This window comes from Struthio camelus, chromosome 24 (assembly GCF_040807025.1).
Source record: "Struthio camelus isolate bStrCam1 chromosome 24, bStrCam1.hap1, whole genome shotgun sequence".
Classification (NCBI taxonomy): domain Eukaryota; kingdom Metazoa; phylum Chordata; class Aves; order Struthioniformes; family Struthionidae; genus Struthio; species Struthio camelus.
The window spans coordinates 6,160,623-6,181,288 of NC_090965.1; the positions used below are offsets into that span (position 1 = coordinate 6,160,623).

At 62.6% G+C, this 20,666-nt stretch overlaps 1 protein-coding gene across 14 annotated transcripts in view; it reads left to right on the top strand.

The window, feature by feature from the left end:
* Positions 1 to 20,666, top strand: part of FOXP4 (forkhead box P4) — a 64,918-nt gene that overhangs the window by 23,483 nt on the left and 20,769 nt on the right. For 11 of the 14 annotated variants that reach the window (XM_068918335.1, XM_068918340.1, XM_068918337.1 and 8 more), the window contains 3 exons: positions 10,114 to 10,203; positions 18,263 to 18,385; positions 20,337 to 20,423. In XM_068918335.1, coding sequence (XP_068774436.1) covers positions 10,114 to 10,203; positions 18,263 to 18,385; positions 20,337 to 20,423 — 300 coding nt within the window. The remainder of the gene's footprint in view (positions 1 to 10,113; positions 10,204 to 18,262; positions 18,386 to 20,336; positions 20,424 to 20,666) is intronic. The other 3 variants (XM_068918346.1, XM_068918347.1, XM_068918348.1) reach the window with 1 other exon arrangement.

Consider the following 20,666-nt stretch of genomic DNA (forward strand, 5'->3'; position numbering starts at 1 on the left):
TGGGGCCAGGGCGAGAGGAGCCCCGTGGCCGCCGCCGCCTCCTCCTCCTCCTCCTCCTCTTCCCCCCCAGGTGCAGGGACAGGGTTTAATTCACCCTTTCGTATTTCTTCTTTTTGACTCCCAGTGTAATTACTCTAGGAAACTCGCTGGCACGTGGAATTATTAAGGCAGAGGGTTTGGTAAACTTCCAAAAGTAAATGACATCTGCAATGACGGTACCTTGGGGAGAAAAGGGAGAGGGGAAAAAAAAAAGCATCTCAAGGACTATCAATCTTCATGCTTCAGGGAACAGGCTGAGCACCAGCTGGGGTCAAGAATAAATGTCCCCGTATAGAGAGTTTTGCGCAATTAGGTGCTTTATGAAGGCTTTACACCATCCTGAGAAGCATCCAGCCTTCACCCCTTGTCGAAGGCAGGCTCCTGGACCGTTGGGCTGTTCCTGTCTGACAGTTCCTCTGTCCCGACTCTTGCTGAAGCTCCCGAGATGTGGGCTGTTGCTCCCTTTATTTTTATTTAACTGGACAAACTCCCAAGAAGCGTTAGGGAGTCTGGGGGCATCAACCCGCCCCTCGATCTCCCCACCGTAGTTCAACTTGAAGAGCCACCGGTGGCTTCCAGGGGCGAGTTTGACCTTCTTCAGCGGCCGAGGTCTTCCAAGGTCTGTAGGTACCTGCATCCGATGGGCGTTGGCCGGAGCTGGAAATCTGAATTCCCCGTGTGGGTTTGGACCGAAACGCCTCAAAGTTTCCTTTGGCTTCTGCCCTGCTGCCACGGGGCCAGATTTCCACCTCCAAGGCGAAGGGCGCAGGTCATGGGGAAGGTCCCTCGCGATAAGGCCGGCTGGGAGAGCGGGGCTCGCGCCGGCGCTGCTGCGGGGCCGAGCCGGTGCCCGTCTCCCGCGCGGCCGGGAAACGCGAGCTGGGCGGTGGAGCAACGAGGCGACGGAGGGGAGCGCGAGAGGAGCGCGGGGAGGCAGAAGTCGGGCATCTGCTGGGAGGGAGGTCAGCCTGGAGCCGGCGGCGCTCGCGAGCGCGGCGGAGAGCCCGTCCCCGCGCAACGGGCCGAGCTTGTTTAAGCAGGGATGAAAGGAGCGGGGTGGCTAGGAGGAGAGCGCTAGCCGGGCGTCGGGTCGGGTCGGAGGGACGAGCTCGGCCAGCCCCGCGGCCGTGGTTGGACCGCGGGGAGCTCTCGGCTGCAGAAGCATCTCCGAGGACGTGGCGAGCTCGCGCCTTGTTCGCAGCCCTGCCTGGGCCCGAACGTCCGCCTTAGGAGTTCAAGGAGGAAATGGTGTCTCCTCGCCCGCTCGGGGCCCCGATGCGGTTCCTCCCGGCGTGCTGGAGCAGGAGGACGCGTGCGGCCCCGCGGTGGCTCCTCTCTCTCGTGGTCCTCCGGCCGCCCCTGAGCTTTCCGCCCAAGCGGCGGCGCGTTGCGTTTTGGGAGCATCGCGCGGCCGGGAGGAGAAGCAGGGGGGAAGTCACCTCCTTGGGGGGGGGGGGGGCGAGGAGCGCTGCCCCCCGGCCCCCCCCGCCGCCGCCAACAGGTCGGCGCTCGGCTTAAATCCCGGGATTTCAATGGTGGGGCCCGGCTGAAAAGCGGCCCCGAGGTTGAATAGCGCGGGCTGGCATTGTGGCGGGGTTGCCGGAGGGGAGAGGTCAGCCGGGGGCATGGGAGGGTTGCCGGGGCGGCTGGGATCTCCCACCGCCGTTGCCGTGGCAACGCCGGGAGACCTCCGGCGCGCTGACATCCTGCACGGAGCCTCCAAAGGGCCCCCCGCCGCCTTCGCGGGAAACCGGGGCGCCGAGGCGATGCTCGTCCCTTCCCCGGGGCTCGCTGCCCCCGGGGGACCCCTGCCCGGCTCCGGGGTGTCCCCCCCCCCCATGAAACGCAGCTCCCAGGGTCGCCTTCCCCACGAATCGCGTCTCGCCAGGGTTTGGGGGTTTTGGTGTGTGTCCCCCCCTCCCCGGCCATCCGTGCGCTTTGGGCAGGGGTCGTGCTGGCCCCTGGAGATGCGCGCCGCTGCCCCTCGCCCCTGCCTCCCCCCCCGGCTCCGAGCCCAGGGGCCCGCACAGTAGCTCTTTCCAAATTGCAATCCTATAGGAAAGGAGCCATCTGGAAAACCTATCCAGCCAGCCGCTCTTAACGTGGCTCTGCGTTTTTTTCATTATCCAAAAAAACTCGCAGTTTATTGCAGACACATGTAAAATAAATGTTCAGTTATTAGACAAAAATAAGGCTTTTAAGAGGGAAGCGAACCGGACTTTTACTGTACTTAAAGAAGGGTGGGGATGGGGGAGGAAGGGCACTTTGCTATGGTAGGAAAGATACCATTCCATAAAGCATGTGATTGCATTTCAAATATATTGTGTAATACGCTATTATTAGGGTATTTAAGATAAAAACGAGACCAGAGCACTTAAGTGAAACTCATCTCTCTATTAGATTCCTTGATTTATATTTCATATTTTACTGAGCACGAACGCAGGAGGGGTTTTTTATTTTTTTTGTTTTTTCCTTTTTCTTTTCTTTTTTCCCGGGGAGGAGGGAGGATGGGACTGTCGGGAGCTTGTTCCTCCTCTTCTTCCTTAGTGGAAACGGGTTTAAGCCCTCGCCTGTGAGGACTGAGGAGTCGAGAGCGGCGGAATAAAGTCCAGAAGCATTAGAGCGTGTGCAGCGAAAGGGAGACAGCTGGGGCCGAGAGGCAGAGAGGCACAGCGTTAGTTTTTAAACGGACTTATTTTTTTTTTTCTCCTCCTTCCTGTGAAGAATTGTGTCATTTGGTTAATTTTGATCTCTTGGAGCCATTTGGTTCTGGTTAAGCTGGGCTGGGGCTGGGCTGGGTGGAAGTGCTTTTCAATATGGCATCATTTACGGTTAATATCTATCTAAAAATATCTGCGAGCGTGTGTGTTGTTTTAATAGCTCTAATTCTGGAATGCGACGATGTCATTTTTTTATGAGGTTAGTGTAAAAAACTTTTTCTTTTGGTTTTTCTCCCTTCCCAACCCCACCACCAGAAACCGCTTTTTGGGGGCAAAAGAAGCGGAGGGAAGGCAGAAGATAGAGAATCTCTTTACAGATCCGCTTTCTGCCTCCTTCCCTACGAAATTCTTGGTTTCATGTAATTTTTTATGGTTTTTTGTTTTGTTTTAACTCATTGGAGGCTAAAACCCCCGTCAAAGCTTTGATCCCATCCAGGTGGAAATTCCCTCAGCTATTTTTGGGCAGTGGTTCCCGGCCGGGGCTGCCCGGGAAGCCGCTCTCCCTGGCACGGCGGCGAGCGGCGGGGGTGCTTTTGGCTTCTGCTGCTGGAGTGTCTGGGCATCGCTGGTAGTAGTTAAAGTATGCCGTCTTTAAAAATAAAATACCTTGTAGAATAAGGTACTTTAAAAATACCCTGGCCACGTTTTTCCATTGTGTTGCTCGATTTTGGGGCGGGGGGGGAAGGCTCGTGACGCTTTTAGAAGGACCTGAGGATGTCTGTCTCCTTGCCCAGTAGCTTTGGAACTTTTTGACCTACTTCTTCCAAATTTGACCAGGGAATTCAAGGCCTTGGAGAGGTTCATTTCTGGCAAGTTTTAGAGGAGGGGCAAAAAGGTGGCCAAGCAAAGGTGAGAGATTGACTTAGAGGCTGAAGTGCAAGTTAGTCTCCTATTGCATCGCTGTTGTAAATGGTGCACATGCGCCGCCCTCTCCTCTGCCCGGGCTCCTCCGTCGCTTGGGCCTGATGTGCCCTGTTTTTCCCTGTGGGAGAAGATGAATTTACCCACCGTTTTGGGGAGTCTCCATCTCTCTGCAGAGCGAACGTAGTCCGGGCACGCGTCCCCTCCGCTTGACTTGCTGAAGCATCTCAGCTGCGCACGAAGAGGCATCACCTCCATGGGCGCAAGGAGAGGTGGTCTTCTCGAGCTCGCTCCTTCACCCGGGGAGGCGCGGAGGTTTCCCTGGTCGTGGGAGATAAATCAGAGCTGCTAGGAGCCAGAGCTGAGGTGCACCAAATTCATTGCATCCAAGAGGAGAGCTTCGCTGCCAGGTTAATGCGTTCCTTGGCTCGCCTGCTTGGCTCTGCCAGAGGACGTGGAATCCAGCCTGGAAGAGCACGAGCCTTTTGGGGGGAGAATTAATGAATTAATCTCCAGGTATGTTGGGTGGAAACCAGGATAATGGGCTATTTCCCCTCTGGACTCCACACCCCCTGGCTGGAGGATGAGCTGCTTTCTTCTGAAAGAAGGGCGAGGATCCACCCGCTCTGTTAATTCAGCGAAGAAGAAGAGTTCAGTGTCTCCGGTGAGGGACAGCAACCTTTCTGGGCTCAACCTTTCTGGGCTCAACCTTTCTGGGCTCGCTACCCCAGAGCCCTATTGTGCGGCCTCGACAGTGTGTCCCGGTGGGGAAGTCTTTGCCGCCCTCCTGGGAGCTCCTCCCGCGAGCAGCTCCTGGCACGGTGTTTCTGCTGTCTGGACGTTGTGTTCACCGCACCTCGGATTAATCTGAGGCATGTTTTATTTGCCGCCCCCGCGCACGCTTTTTAGTCTTTTCTTGGTGCTCTGGTGTTTTTGCAGCCTAGCTGCAAAAAAAAATAACTCGCAGAAGTTGCGTGAGGAGCGTATATAGCAAGCGACAGGTGAGGCAGCGTGAATGTAGGCTGAGATGGGAATGCTGGAATTAGAGGAGCCTTGCCTAAGAACTTGTCTAGGCACTTTTGAATTTTTTGATTGCGTATGGAAATACTTGCTTAGAAGTCAGGGTAGTTATAGAGTATGTTCTACCTCTCCATGGACCCTGCATCGTACCATAGCACTGCCTGGTTAGAGAAATAGTGTGAAACGCACCAGCACACTGGTGAAACCTTGTCTATATTGTTCTGGTTTAGTTCTAGTGGTTAAAAAAGGGGTGTGGGGGGGAAGCCAAGTTAATGAAATGAGTGTAATCCTACTGTGAAGACCAGGTTAAAATCCTCCTTCTCCAGACATGGATTTACCAGGGTGGGGAGCTTTGGGCTGGTAACCTGACCTGGTAGCACAGGCGTTTGTACATAGTCTGGGGTAGTTGCGGGCCACCGCAGCAAAACAAGAATTACCATCCTCTTCCTAAGCCCTGAAACATGTTGCTGCTGCTCTTTTGGAGGACAAAGCCAAATAGCATCAGCTCTTGACGTAAGCTCCCTCTCTGAGACATTACAAACTTTTTTATGGGATAATTTGCTGATCAAAGGGAGCCATCCAGGAGCATGATGAATTTGACACAACCCATTCGTTCCTAATTACGGGTAACGTGCTAATGACTCTTGAATAACACCATGCGGCAGGATACAAGTTTAAAAAAAACATCTTGCTCCAGTTCGTAGACTCAGGAGGTGAAAGCGCAGTCAGTTTTAAAGGGGAGACTTCCTTTCTTCTGCTGTCAGGTGGTTTCAGAAGTCAGGCGAGACTGCGGGTGATATCCTAGGTGCTTATCCCTACGGGGAGGCTTCATCCCACCAGCATCTAGAGTTGTTCAAGGTCTCCAGGCCTTTGGAGTGAGGTTAAGAAATGTGGCTTTCAGCTTCTGTCCAGCAAGTTTTACCCCTCCTCTTCCATCCAGTGGCTTTGAGCCGGGGTTGTCTCTCGGACGGCGACTGTCCCGTCGCCTCCTGCTCGCTTTGCAGCTGCTCTGCTCCCTGGAAAAGCTCTGGGCCCAAATCTCCCTGAGGCTCTGCCAAGCGGAGAGCTGGGACCTTGGTTTGGAGATGTCACTGAGGCTTTTGCACAGCGGCGTTTGGGGGTCAGCGGCTTCTACCTTTGATCCTCCCCTGGCTCGTCATGAATAGAAACACTGTGCTGGGCTGGCCTCGCGCAGCCGTGCCGAACGGCCTCGGTCTCGCGTGAGGAAGCGGTGCTGCTCGGTGCCCCGGCTCCGGACATGCCGTTTTTGGGACTGCAAAAATGAAGTGGAGTTGTGCAATGAGTTTGAGGACCTGCAAGGTGCCAGCCGGAGCCTCCTTCGTGTCAAAGCGCTGGGCTGAACTGAACTAACCCGAGCTCGGAGGTGGCCCGGGTCGCACGTAAGCGGGGCGGTGCAAGGGGACGTCCGCCCGAGGCAGCTCCCGGCAGCGCTGTCCCCGCGGCCGGGATCGGAGCGGTCCCCGGAGCAGGCGTGCACGGCTTGCTGGCTCTCCGGCGCTGAGAAATGCCCAAACCCCAACAAAACTGGTACCGGGCCCGTCAGCAGCAGGTGGCTGGAATAAAAAGCCGCGGCCGCCCCGCTGCCCGGCAGATCCGGCGTGCGGCGAGGGGGCCGCTCCGGGGCTCTCGTGGGGAGGCCCCCCGCGTGCAATTGTAAGGCCATGTCATTTTTTCCTGTAAATCTTGTAATTTCGTGCTTCAGAGCACAACAAAGCCAGAGAGTCAGCAGGGAGTGAATTAAATCCCCCCCGGGAAGCGGCGCGGGGCGGGCGCCCGCGGTGCAGCCGTGCCACCGGCCTCCCTCGCTCCCGCTGCCCGGGCGCCCGCGACCCGGCCCCGGCCCGCTGCCCTTCGGACGCGGCGTCCGGCCCCGGCACGAGCCGCGTTCGTCTCGTTCGAGTCATTTGCCAGCTTTAATAAACTCGGGCGGACTTTACAGGGATCCCAAAGCCTCGTAAAAACCAGGGGCTGTCCCCGCATCTGCCCGCGAACAAAGCCGCCGTTGTGCAGCGGGGCAGTTAAACCCGGCTCTCCCGGAGACCTTCCGCTGGCTGGAGAAGCGGCGTCGCCTTTGGCAGGCGGGAGAGCGGCTCTCGCCTGGGCTCTCCCCTGGGTTTAACTTCCAGGGAGCAGCCGGGTTTGGCAAGAGAGCTCCTGGGAGCATCCCTGCCCAGCGCTTTGCCTCCGGAGTAAGTCTGTTCTTCTCTCCGCTTGCTTTGTTTTCTCCCGTCCTGATTTCGTACAGGCTGGGGGAGAGACCTGGACAGGTCGCCTCGTCCCGCTGGTTTTTAGGATTTGGCCTCGGCGGCGCTGGTCCCTCGCGGCCGGCAGGGAGACCGGAGCCCTCGGCCCGGCGGCGTCCCCGAGGTCGTGCTGCGAGCCCTGCAAAGGGAAGGGTCCGGCGGCAGGTGCCCGTTCTCAACCAAATCCGCCCTTTCTGCGATGAATCCGGTGAGGGCGTAGCGCCCCGGGGCGCTGCGGGGAGGACTGCGGCGGGAACCCTTCCTGCACATCCCGGCCGGGTCCTTGCTGCGGTGCAGCCCGGCATGCCGGGACCTGCTTGGGAATCGCTCCCGGAGGTCGCTCCGAGGGCCGGCTCCTCCAAAGAGGAGAGCGGGAACCTCGCCGCGGGAGCAAAGCAACGGGAAGCGGCATCCTCAGGCTTTGCGTCCACCGGGGCCGGTCGTCGTCATCTGCTCGGTCGCGTTTTGCCTGTTCCTCGTACAGAAGCTGGTTCAGGCAGCTGGTCGCGGCGCACGAGCCCCGGCGGAGGACACCCGTCCTCGGGTGGGCGCCTGGCACCCGCTCGCGCGCGAGAAGGCACCGCCTTGGCCTTAGGCGCCGGCCTTAGGTTGGCTTCCGCCGCGCTTGGCTTCTTCCTGCAATTACCGTTGTCGGTTTTGAACGGTAATTAAAATACCGGCGCTTTAGCTGTCAGGACCGTCACGGGGCTGCGCGTCCCCGTTAACCGGCCTGCGTCCGTTCCTGCTAACGACGGGGCGCCCGTCGAGGTGCGTCGTGGCGCCGCCGGCCGGCCGTGCCCGCGCTCTCGCTGGTCTCGGTCCGGCATCCCTGGGCTCAGCGGTTCCCGGCGGCCAGTTCCCGCGCCGGTCCTCGAGGGCTGCGTTTCGAGAAGGCCGTGCGATTCGGGAGCAGCCGGTCTTGCACGTTGCAACCTTTCTCGCAACAGGCTTTCCCGGGGATTTGAGTTACAAATCGCCCAGGCGGGCTGGGGAGCGCCGGCTCCTCCGCCGCGGGCGCCCGGCTCTTTGATTTGTTTCCCTTCCCCGGGGGCCGCGGGTCCAGCCGGCCCAGGCCGTTTCTCTTCGGAGCGTCGCTTTAGGATCCCGTATGGTTTGGAGATTCCTGGACTTCTGACTTTCATGGGGCTGTTGGATGAGTTGCAAGCGCAGTCAGAAACGCGCCGTTTGCTTCCTGCCTGCTCTGCGGGGCTGCCGCGAGCTCGTCGCTGCGTTTGGGGCCCAGCTGTTGGGTCTGGGTCCCTCGATAGGAAATTATTTTTCCCAATAAAACAGGCAGGGCCGCGTCCACCTGACAGATGGACGTGCCGCAGGACGGCAGCCAGATCCTTCCCTAGCTGAAACGGGCGCTCGCGGCCGCCGGCTTCGGCAGCAGCTTTGAAGTTACCGCTCGCTTCCGGAGCGCGCTCCTGATTTCTCGGGCACCTGCGAGAAGGGGACGGGGGAGCTTTTGCCCGACGGGAACGGCGCGGCTCGGGAACGCTTGCCTCCAAATTTGCCGCGTAGGCTATTGCCGAGCGGCTGCCCCGTGGAGGCGGGTGCTAAATTGGACCTGTAGATGAAACAGTAGGTAACGCGTCGCCTTGGATGCGCCACCGAGCGCCTGTTTAAGGGGGACACGGGCGCGCCTCGATTAGCCCACGTTAAGCGAGCAGCCGAGCGGAGCGTTAGCCGGGGGCTAACGCGTATTTACGCGGCGCGCGCCCGCGAGCAAAGGGCACGGCGAGGAGCGGGCGAAGGGCGCGCGGCCGGCCGGCCGGAGCAGCCACTCGGTTCTGTCGAGCTGCGAAGGTGGAAAATTCCCGAGCGGCCCTTTGGGCGAGCCGCACCCCGGGAGCGGCGGGTCGGGGGGGCGCCGCCGCCGCCTGGAAGCCGGCGCAGTGATTTACGGCCGGGGTGTTGACAGCTCGGAGGAACCCACATGCTGTTTGCAGCACCGCCAAGCTGGGCTCTGACCCGCCGACCTCCCCCCCCCCCCGCCTGTCTCCGCGCGGTAATAAAAACCTGTCTTGCAGGCAGGACTACAATGACTTTGTTGTTCAGAAATGTACCCAAAAAAAAAAAAAGAAAGAATTTCTTTAAAAGCAAAAATAAGGAACGTACGAGGAAGCGGGCCCGGGGTACCGCAGGGTTGTTTTTGTTAGCGCTTGTTCCCTCTGCCTCCTCGCGGCTCCTGAAGGAAACCTCTCTCTTCTTGGGGCTTGCCCGCGCGCGTGCAGCGAGCCGCTCGCTCCCTGCCTCCTTGCACTTGTTCCTCTCTCCTCGGCCTCTCTTTGCAGGATTTTCTTTGGTTTCAGCTATTTACCGGTTGCTGCTGTTACTCTTCTGCACGCGTCGGTACGCCCTTGCTTGTGCTTACGCGCATTTCCAAAAGCAGAGATTTTTTTTTACCCATTCATGTTGTTTTTATGCCTCTTGCGCAAACAAATTGCACGACTCCTACCTCCTTTAGGCAAGACCCTTAGCAAACTAGTGCACGTTAAGGAAGCTAATAACCCTTTCTAGGCAAACACTCATAAAAAGAAGCAGGTTCCATCTTGGGTCGCTTGCAAGCGTTGCTGAACTTCTGCATCGCTGTGAACTCTCAGCTGCACGGATGCGCTCGCAGACTATTAATTCAGGGTGGAAACCGCGAATCCCGGCTGGTGACTGCGACTTTTGGTGCTAGGATGTGACAATCAGCTGTATAATTAAATACAGACTGCATCCTTAGACTTGTGGGTTGTCAGCTTCAGGAAAAACCCCAAGGCCTGCGCTGCGGCGGCGGCTCGGCGGGAGCAAACGGAAGGAAGGTTCCCGGCGCCCGCGGCGGTCGCGCGCCCTTTGGTTTTGCATCGCCGGAGGATGCGTTTGCTAGGAGCGGTGCTTGCAAAGGGGTTGCCTGAGATGGAGGTGACGCGGGTGGAAAAAGTGCCGAACGCCTGAAAAATCGGGCGCTGAGCAATTTACGGGGGATTACGTGCAGGTCTTGGGCACAGCGGGAATTGCACCTGGGCGTCCGGGACCCTGCTGAGACTCCGGCGCCCGGCGGTGCGGGAAGGCCGGTCCTCGCCTGTCGCTCGGTCTCGGCCGATTAATGCAGACGGCTTCGGAGAACCGACGCGGCCGGCAGCCGGTTTGCGGGAGGGCGACGGGGCGGGACGGGGACGGCTCCCCTGCCCCCTGCCCACCCTGCTGTGTCTCTTTTGCAGGCTCTCCAGGTGGCACGACAGTTCCTGCTGCAGCAGGCCACGGGGCTCAGCTCGCCCGGCGGCAATGACACCAAGCAGCCGGCGGTGCAGGTGAGGCCGGCACGCTCGCCCTGCCCGCGGAGCGCTCGGCTGCAAGCCGAGGCCGTCGCGAGGGGGCCCGGGCGCGTGCACGAACCCTTCTTCGGGGCGGCCCGAGGACCCGCGAGGCGTGAAACTCCCCTTCAAACCTCCGGAAGTTTTTTTTTTTTTTTTTTAGCCCCCCAGCTCCGTTCACGTCCCTTTCCTTTAGCTTTCCTGCAGCAGGCTGCAAGGGAAGAGGCTGTTGGGGGGGATGATTTGGGCGAGGGGTCCCCGCTGTCCCTTGGCGGTCCCCTCCTCAGCCGCGCGCGGGGAACGACGGTGCCCGCGCCGAGGAGGGGCTCGCACCACGCACGGGCGTTTTCTGCGGCGGACTCGGGGCTTGGGTGGCGGGAGCACGTTTTGCGGGGGAAGAAAGGCACGAAGGGGTGCGGGGAGGGGGCTCTGCGAGGCAGCGCTGGCTCCCGCCTGGGAAAGGGCTGGGGGACAGGGGGTCAGCTCGTGCCACCGCAGGCGTTTTGGGGAGGGAGGTGCGGGGTTGCCCAGAGGTTGGGGTATCCCGGGAATCATCCCGGGGAGCCGGAAGGCTGCTAAGGGACCGTTCCCGGGATGGAGCAAGGACCGGTCCTCTCGCATGGGCTGCGGCCCCCGCGGGGACGCGGGCACCGGCTGCTGCGGGAAGATCAGGCCCCGGGCGCGCCGCGTCCTGCTCCCTGGGCCAGGGACCTTCCCTTCGCTCCCCTGCCACCCGCTTCGCCTGGAAGGGAAGGGGCAGACGGGCTGGAAAAGGGAAAGAAAAGGGGCCTAGACCCAGAGAGAGCAGGAGAAAGGAGGGGAGGACGAAAAAGCAAAGCCCGAGTGAATGGGAAGTGACAATTTAAATAGCCGTGCGGAGGGGGCTCTCCCTTCAGGCTAATTAAATTTATCGGAGAACAGCAGGTTACCTTATTAGAGCCACGTGGGCTTAATTAACAAAGGAAAGTAATTAGCACAAGCTCTCTGCGAGCTGGAGGTCCTGCCTGTGCCAGGCGGCAGCGGCGGCGAGGGAGGAGAGCCCGGCCCGGCCGCCCGCGCGCCCCGGGCCGTCCTCCTCGGCCCGCTCGGTGAAACGCGGGGCTGCAGCGAGGCGGGTTACGCCGTCTCCGCCGGCCGCTTTGGGTTTATTTTTCCCCTTTCCCGCCTTCGCCGCCGTTTAGTTCTGAGCTGCAGAATTGCATCTGCGTTGCAAGCGAAACCCCCTCCTTTTTTTTTTTTTTTTTTCTTTTCTTCCCCCCCTGCCCCGGTCGGGTCGGTTTTTCCCCCTCCTGTGGCTTCACGCGCGGCGTCCTCGGGAGCCGGGGCCTTTTCCCAGCTCGCTCCGTCGGGACGCGGCGATGCTCCGCTCCGGGCAGGGCGACGGCAGAGCGCTGGACTCGAGCGCGATCCCGCCGCGTTTCCCGGCTGCGCGGACAGCACCGCCGTCCTCGCGGGCGGCCGAGCCCCCTCCCGGCCCCCCTCCCCGGCGCAGCAGCCGTCGTTAGCCAGCCGGGGCTGCCGCGGTGCAAACGGGCGGCTTTTTCCAATAGCTTTGTTCAGGAAGGAAATGCAGTCATTGCAAATGGAAAAATCTCTCTCGGAAGAACAAAGGCAGAAAAAGTGAAGTCAGATTCCGGTCATGGGCGTCCCGCTCCCCGCGCGCGCCCATCGCTGCTCCCCGCGCCGCCGCCGGCCCCCTCCTCGCCGCCCCTCGCGCCGGCTCTCCCTCCCAGCTGGCCGGCTTTTCCAGAGTTAACTCGCTCTGCCTTTCTCCCCCCCCACCACCACCCTCCTCCTCCTCTTCCCTTTTGTGTTGCAAAAGGACTTGTGAAAGTGGTAGACGTGAGTCAGAAATAGCTCATAATTCAGCCGCCTCCCCCTCTGCCGGGGGCCTGCCCCTGCCCGGCAGCTGGAGCGGGATCCCGGGCCGGGGCAGAGAGGGGATTAAGCAGGCTCCTTTGAAAGGAAGTTTATCTAACGGCGGGGTGGTGTGGATGAGACTGGCCAGGACGGCTGCGCCGCCGCCGCCGGAGGAGGAGGAGGAGGAGGAAGGCTCCCCCCCCCCGCCCCCGCAGCAGCTCCTGGAAGCGGATCCCGGCCGGCCGGGGGCAGAGCGCGGCGCGGTCGTGGGGGACGCGGCGTTCCCGAAACCCGGCAAACGGGGACTGCCGGGCCCGAGCAGCCGTAGCCCTTGCGGACTCGCCTTGCGAAGGTGCAGGTGCACGGCACGGTTCGGAGCCCGCGGCGGCGGCTTTCGGGGGGCTGGAAAAGCAAAACTGGAGGATTTGTGTAGGAACGAGAGGTCGCCGAGGATTGGGAAAGCCGGGGCCGAGGCGTGCGGACGGGCCAGGTGCACTTCAGTTTTTTCCTCCTCCTCCCAGCCCCGATTGCCACATCGCTTGGGTGCTTTGGGGGAGAAGCTGTTTCGTTAGCCTCCTCTCGAGTCTTTGCTAGCCTGCTCTGTGCCTCCGGTCTTAGGCGAAGTTTGCAGGAGGATCGGGGTCCCGGCGCGTTCGGAGCAACCAGATGTCCCATGTCAAAACCCAGAAGCGCTGCAAAGTCCCTGCTGTTTCTGAGACCGTCGGCTTGCATGCGCAGCGAGCAGCACCCTGCTACCTTGCTGACGGGGACGGGACGTTGACGGGGCACCGTGCCAGCGGGAATATTAACGACGGTCGGCAACGGCACGCTCTTTAAAAACAAACAAGGAGCTGCTGAGCTCGATAGCGATCTCGGTTTTGAGTATGAACCCTCTCTCCCCCCAGATGCCTAGAGGTGTAGTTGCGTGTGGATAGTCTCACAGCTGACATTCGAATTACAGCTGCCTGAAGAGAAAAAAGAAGGGGGGGGAAAAAAAAAAAGCCCAAAACATTTTTAAATGGTTTGGTTTCTTTGCAGCTTTAAAGCAATTAGAAACTTGGCAGGGACTGACAAAGCGTTGCATCGGAGGCTTTTCCCTGGAGATGGTTTGCGCAGCGCTCCTCTCTCCCCGGCGAGCCTGGCGCGGTCGGGAAGGGCCCACGCAGCCCCAGACCGCGTTTTTGGTGCCATGCCGCTTTGTGGCTCTGGGACCCCGCTGAGACATCGGGCGTTTGGGAGTTTGGTGGCCTCTGGCGGGTGCCTTGCCGGGCCGCAGCGGGTCTCTGCGCTGCCGGGGAGAGCGGCTGGCTGCGGTTGAGAAGCCTCCGTAAGGGGAGAAGGGATGAAGGGCACCGAGGGAAGGGGAGAGGAGTTTGGAGCAAACTGCGGGAAATTGCTTTTCTTTTGTCTGCCGTGGCGGGGAGGGCACTGGAGCGGAAAAGTGTATTTTGTTGATTTGAAACTTGAGTGAAATGGGTAATGAAGACAGATCAATACCAGCCCTTCTGCGGTCCCTCTCCAGGAAAAACCAGAGCAGCCCGTCCATCTCGGCTTGCGCCCCGCTGCCTTTTCCCTTTGAACTCGCCGCACCGAGCTGCGTCTCCCGCTTTCCCCCCCGCCGCGCCAGGCCCAGGTTCGCGTCTGACCCGGGGCAAGCTTTCCTCCTCCTTTTTGTCCCGTCGTGCTGAAGTCCAGGCTAGAGGATTTGGGGCGGCCCGGTGCCGTCGGTAGAGGTGTGCAACGGCGGCTCTGCCCTCCGGCACCGCTGCAGCTGGGCACGGCGCGGGGCTCCTGCCCGGCGGCCGCCCCGGCGCCTCCTCTCCCGCCCTCCCCGCTGCCCGCCTCGCCGCGCAGGGGGGGTGTTTGCGGGACTCGAAGGGAAACGCTGGCCCTGCTCCACCTGTAGCGGCGAGAGGCGGCGGCTCTGCGGGGCGATGCTCCCGCGCCCCTGGAAACGCCGCGGGTCCGAAGCTGCTGCCGGTTCTTCCCCTGCCGTCGCCTGCTCGCCGCCGCCCTCGGTTTGCTTCTGCTGGCTTTGCGTTCGGACGGGGCGTTCAAGAAAGGAAAACGGCCGGAACGCGCTCGCTGTTGTTCCTGACGGGGGGTTAGAGCCCCCCGAGGAGAGCTCGGAGGCAGCGCCGCGGGCGCCCTCGGCACAGCGGGTAGCTCGAGCCGGCGGCCGCGCTCCCGCGGGCGGCCCGGCAGGAGGGAGCGCTTTCCGTTCCCCCGGCGCCGGGAGCGGGATGCTGGGGAGCGTGGTTTTCGGCGTGGACCTGGACGGGGCAGGAGGAGCCGTTTCCCCGAAAGCGCTCCGGCCTCTCCCGGGACTGCGGCTGGCTCCTTGGGAAATCTCCGCGCACGAGCGACAGCTCGCGTTCGCCTTGAAGGTCGGCGCAGGGAGATGCTTCGATGCTGAGCAAACCGCGGGCTTCCTCACGCGCCCCCGCGCCGACGGCGGACGTCCCGGCCCGGCGAAGCGTCGCATCTGCTCGGCGTCCGGCCGGCTTCCTCGTCGGCGTCGCGAGGACCGTTGCCGCGTTAAGGCGAGACGTGCCGGAGGGAGAGCAAACGGCTCCGCTGGTCTCCTCGGTCGGCGAGTTTGGAGCAGCCGGACCCCAAGCGAGAGGGCGGCTGAGCCGAGACCGTCCTTCAGGCCGGGCCGCTCCGTCGGCCGGCCGCGGCCCCGCGCCGGGCGTCACGTTCGCCCGGGGAGCGGGGACGGCGCGTTCCCTGAAATCTGGTTCCCGTTTGGGGGAAAAAAAAAAAAAAAAGAAAAAAAGAAAAAAAAAACCCACCCCACAGCATCACTCCCCAGCCCTGCTGCGTTACGGCCGGCCAAATCCTGCTTCGCTCAGCCGGCTTTGGCAGAGCTGCTCCAGGCTTACACCAAGCGCCGAGTTTCCCTTTTAATACCCGGCTTGTTTTCCACCCACCGCCTGCTCGTCCGCCCCCTCCCCGTCCGCTCCGGTCTCTGGCGCGGAGGGATTACAACCAAGACAGCCTGGAAAATCACCCCCTCGAGATCCTGTTCGCAAATCAGAGATACAGCGTCAAGGCTTTTTGTTCGACAGCCAAAGCTGTTAGTAAGCAGTTTTGCGGAGTGGCAGGAGGCCAAGGAGTGAGTCAAGCCCTGCTTTAACTCGCTGTCTGGCAGATGCCAGCTCATGACACACGGTTCTTGGAGAGAAGCAGCCCGCGGTCCCGGCCGCCGGCGACAAACCCTGGTCGCGGCCGAGGAGGATGCTGCAGAGTTAATTTGCAGAGCGGAGGGGGAAAAAATCCCCGCCGTCGTGGAAGCGACGGAGCTGGGGGCGTCCCGAGTGGCCGCCGGCGCGGCGCAAGCCGCGGAGGTCTCCGCGGGGCTCCTCGCGCGCTGGCACGAGCCTTGTTTTGTTCTGCTTTTTTGGGGTTGGGTGCTAGGTGCCGTACAAAGCTCCGGCCGCTTCCGCCTGCAAGAAAAGCCTCCCTCTCCCCTTCGGCAGATGGGCTGTCACCAGGTGCCGCCGGGCCGTCCCCGTGGGTGTCCCTTGCGGCGGGGAGAGCAGCTGTCGTGGCGGCGGCTGGGCTGCAGACGGGAAACGCGCTCGGCACCTGGGCGACAGGACGACCGCGGCGGGAGCGAAACCCGCTCGCGGGCGGAAATTTCCCGTCGCGCCGGAGCAAGGGGAGACGGTAGCGAAGCGGCGGGCGGCCGCGGCCGGTGGGGGGGAAAAAGCTCGGCGCGGCTGCGGCGGCCGGCGGGGCGAGAGCCGCAGCGCTCCTCGCCGGAGCGGGTTCGCCGGCCGGCGAGCAGCCGCCACCGCGTCCCCGCGGCGGCTCGGCGCGCGAGAAAGCCGTTTAACGCAGACAAAGGTTGTATGAAAATATAATTCTGCTTTTGTTAGCAGCCATCAAACTCTAAAAAGCGGCGCTTTTGTTTTCTTGTAACGTTGTGAAAACCTCGTGTCGGATCGAGAGCTGGGGCCCTCTCGACTAATCGCCTCTCCTTTGTGTTTTTAGATTATAGGGGCAATTAGTGTTGTCAAAACCTCTGGCAATTCTCTCTGCTCTTGACAGGGTGTCAGTCCGCGGGGCGAGAAATGGAAGGTGTTATAACTCTCCGGTAATTAGGATGCCTCCGATTGGAAAATGCCAGCAAACGTGTAGGAGCGGCCGCGCGGCGCGGGGGCGGCCGGGCTGGGGCGGGGGGGATGCAGACGAGCAATTAATTAGGGGCTCTGGTTCCGCGCGTGCTGCCGGCCGGCGAGTCGGCAGAGGGAAGCCGGCGGGGACGCTTAGCTGCCGGCGAGCGGGCCCGGACCCCGCGCGCGTGCCCGCGTCCTTAGCGAGCCTCCCCAGATGTTCGCCGCGCGCCCGGCACAGCTGGCGGTGGCGGCAGCCGGCCCCTGACCGGCGGCATCCTTCGCCCGTCGTTGGCCGCGCGCGTGCACCCGCGCCGGGGCTCTGTGCGAGGCGGTGGCGCGGTGCGGGGGGGGCTCGCACCCGCCCGCTGCGTTCGCAGGCGCCGTGGGAGCTGGAAGGCTTTGGCAGCGCCGCGCCGGGCGAGGTCTGGCGAAGCCCTTTCCCGAGCCGCGGTGCCGGCGGTGCTTCGTGCCGGGAGGGAAAGTGGCCCCGGCTGTGACGCTGGCCGCCCTCGCAGCCTGCCGTGCCGACGGAAACGTGCCCGTGGGCCTGGTTGCCCCGCCGCCGCCTCGCCTGCTCGAGCCGAAGGCGCCCCGGAGCGAGCCGCGGGTGTCAACGCGCGCAGCAATTAATGAATAACCTTGCTAAGGAGGCAGCTGGCGGTGGGGGGGGGATCGCCGGCGACAACCGAAACGGCCCGCTTGCGACACCTCCCGCGAGTGAAATGCCTGAGCAAACAGCTAAGCCTTTGCAATCGCCCTTGAAGGTCGGCGCGATGGACGGGAGCGACTGCGCGGGGCCCCTGGGACCTGCCTGGGGACCCTCTGCCTGAGCCTCTTGCGGGGCCCTTGGGATAGCAGCTGCCGCGGAGGTCGGCGGGTGCAAACTGGCGCATTTGGACATTGCGTGGGAGTCCCAGGGTAGGCTGGGGTCTGGTACCCGGGCTCTTACTCAGGCTTAGCGAGATGGTCTTAAGCCAGTCGCTTCGTTCCTCTGAGGTCCCGAGACCCTTGCGTGTAGGCAAGAGAAGTCGTCTGCTTTGGATCTGAACTGGCGCGTGGCGGAGCGCGCCAGCAGCTCCGGCGAGGCCCCGTGAGCGGGTATCGCGTCTCTGCAGCATCTGGAAGCGCGGTGACTTCTTGAAGTCAGGATCGTTGGCCGAGCTCCAGCTAACTCAGGCCCTGCCTTTGTGGCAGGGAAGAGAGCAGGATGCAACGAACCTGGGCGCTGCCCCGGGTCCCGCGCGCCGTCCGCCTCCAGCGCAGGAGACGTCCCTCGAAGCCCCGCGAGCTTGGTGGGCACGGGCAGGCCTGGGGGGCTCCTGGTGACCGGCCGGGTCTCTGCCCTGGACCAGCTGAAGTCATCTGCTTTCCAAGGGAAAGGGAGCATCCAGGAAGGGCTGTTAACTTATTACAGGGTTGGAGTCTTGGAAACGATCCTGGGCTGCTCTCTGGCCTCTGAGCCGAGCCGCGCAGGAGGGTGACAAGGGAGCTCTTGAAGTTTGCGGTCAGGAAGGCGTCTGCCTCCCTCGCCCCACCTGGGCAGGACCTGTTTGCCGACCGGAGCGGGCCTGGGATCCGTCACCCGACACGTTCCTCCGCTCCCCCGCGGGGTGATAACCCAAGACAGGGGCTGGCAGGTTTTCGGAGCCCTCCCTACCCTTGGCGCGGTAGTGACGCGCGTTACTAGCGTCAGCTGGAGGTAAAGCTTGGACGTGCCTACGGAGAACCCGGTGGCCTCTGCCCCCGTGCGCCGCTTTCCGAAGCGCTGGGGCGATCGGTGTCTTCCCCGCCGCCCTTGGCGTTTCCCTCCCCTCGGAGGCGGCCGAGGAGCGGTGCCCGGCGCCTGCTCTCCGGAGGCCTTTCCCCTCGCTCTGCCGGAGACGAAGGAGGGCAAAAGACCGGGGCAAAGACCGAGCGCGTGCTCCCACCTCCTCTCCCGGGGCCCCAGGTTGGAGGAGGCGTTTCTCGGCGAGAGAAACTGCTACCGAGGAAAAAAAGGCTGCTCTGGACATGTGGCGGGATGGGGGAAATCTGCCCGCGGCGCCCGCCTGACCTGCCGCTCCTCCCCGCAGGTGCCCGTGTCCGTGGCCATGATGTCCCCGCAGATGATCACGCCGCAGCAGATGCAGCAGATCCTCTCTCCGCCCCAGCTCCAGGCCCTCCTGCAGCAGCAGCAGGCCATAATGCTGCAACAGGTAAAGCCGCCGCTGCCCGAGCCGTTCCTCACCGGTGCCTGCCAGCAGCCGGCGGACGGCCTGGGCCTTTTCCTCCCGTGTTCCTGCTCCCTCGGGGTCGGGGATTGTTCCCGGGCTGCGCAGCGCCGAGCAACGAGAAGCCGCGCACGTGCTAGCGGTGCCGGCAAAGGCCGACCCGCTGCGCGGCGTCGCCTTCGCAAAGCTGCCGCCCGAGGGCCGGTTTGGGGCTGGTGCGAGCCGGGGCACTGGGGCCAGGGTCGGCCATCCCCGAGCGGAGCCGGCCCCTCCGATCCCGCCTGCCTTTTGGGGCCGGTGCTTGGGCGCGGGTGCAGACTCGGGCGCGCGGCTTTGCCGCTCGGCTCCGCTTCCCGGGGCGCTCTGTCCATTGCAAAAACGAGCGGGGAAGGGAGAAAAAGGGAGGAGAGGAGCGACGCAAACCCTCCACCCCGAAGCGCGGCAGGCCTGCTTAGGTACGCACCTCCCCTCCCGCCGGCGGGAGCGGGAGAAGGCGAAATCCCACAAGCATCCTCCCTGCCCTTCCTCCTGCCTCCGGTACCTGTTTACTCCAAACAGGCCGATAAGGACTCAAGGTTGGCCCCAGGGAAAGAACAAAGGGTAAACACTACCCTGGGTGGGTCCTTCTCCGAGCCTCTCTGGAGCCGGATAAAGAAACACGTTTGACTGCAAATTAAACAACGCAGGCCGGAATAGCTCGCATTCTCCACCAGAAGCAAACCAAACATCACACCTCTCACCCCTGACCCAATGTTCCCGCAGCCGCGCTCCGGCGAGTTGCAGAGACCTGGCTTTGATTGGCCTTCGGGTAAACACGCCGAGGCTTTCCAAACCTGTTCGCCGACGGAAAAAAGCAGAGTTGCTGCTGTCGGCCCGGAGCTGATAAAGGCTTCCCGGCATCCCGAGGGGCGTCTCCCCTGAGCGGGGCCGAGGGCCGCGGGGTTTCGCTGACCTCCCGGCGGCTCCGGCCCCCCTGCCCACGGCACATCCGTCACTAACAGTTTACTTAGCGGCCGGGGCCGGAGCTGCCCTTATCCCTGGCGGCTCCCGGCGGGCTGGCACCCTCTCCGGGGCATCTCGGAGCGGGTTGGCTGCGCTGTCCCGCGGCGTCCGCGAAGTGGGAGCGAGGACCGGGGGTGTCCCCCCCCCCCCGACGTCACCTCCCTGCCCGGATTTGCTCCCGCGCTCCGAGGAGGGAAGGGGCTGGGAGCGGCTGGCCGGGATGGCAGCGCCGGGAGCGGGAGGCCGAGGCCGTTTGCAGCCCCTGCCGGCCCCCCGCGCCGCCAGCTGCTCTTTGCTTCAGCTGCGGCGCAAGAGCGGCCGCCGGGCAGCCGGTCGGAGAGGTGCTCGGTGGGGTGGGGTTGGGATGCCACCCCGCTCGCGGAGCGCGGCGTGCCTTCGCTGCCCAAACGCGGCAGCGCTACGCGCCGGGGCTCCCGCGTCCCCCTCTCTCGCGGCCCTCCCAGCTCGACCGTCAGGGAGTTGCCGTTCCCTGGCCTCTCGTTTTCCGCTTCATCCGACGAAACGCCCCGCCGGGGCAGCCGAAGGGTCCCCGGCGTGCCCGCGGGGTCGGGAGCCGCCTCCGCGCCTGGCCGGTCGCACGAGGTCCGGGGAACCGATGATGGTTAAAAACAGCAGGTTCAGCACTGTTTTGGTTTGAGATTCCTTTTTTTCTTTAGTGCGGGGATGCGGAGCCCTTAGGCACCTCTGGGAGCACGCTCCCAAGCTTCGCTTTGCAACCGTAAAGGCTTCCGGGAGACGCTTTTCCTCTGAGCTCGAAGCCAGGAGCGCGGGGCGCCGGCGCGACTCCGAGCACGAGGCTGGCAGCAGAGCCGGCGCTGGGCCCGGCGGGACGCGAGGCGGTGAGACCCGAGCAGGGTGTTTCTGCTGCTAACCCGGCCTGCTTTCTCTCTCCCCATCCCTGGCTGCCCCCCAGTTGCAGGAATATTACAAGAAGCAACAGGAACAGCTTCACCTGCAGCTATTGACACAGCAGCAAGCCGGAAAGCAGCAACCCAAAGAGGTGAGCTCATCCAGCTGGGTTCTGGGCTGCGATCAGATCTGGCTCGCAATAAAAGGGGGACTGGTACAAAACAAGGTGTGTGCGAGTCCCAGCACCCTGGGAGCGGGCTGCGAGCCAGAGGGCGCATTTTGGCGGGGGGGAGATAGGGGCATCCTGGGGGATGCTGGCTGCTGGGCAGGGGGGGGCCGGTCCCGCGAGGGGTCTGGCGCGTGCGCCGAGCGGCACGGTTCACAGCGCCGCGTC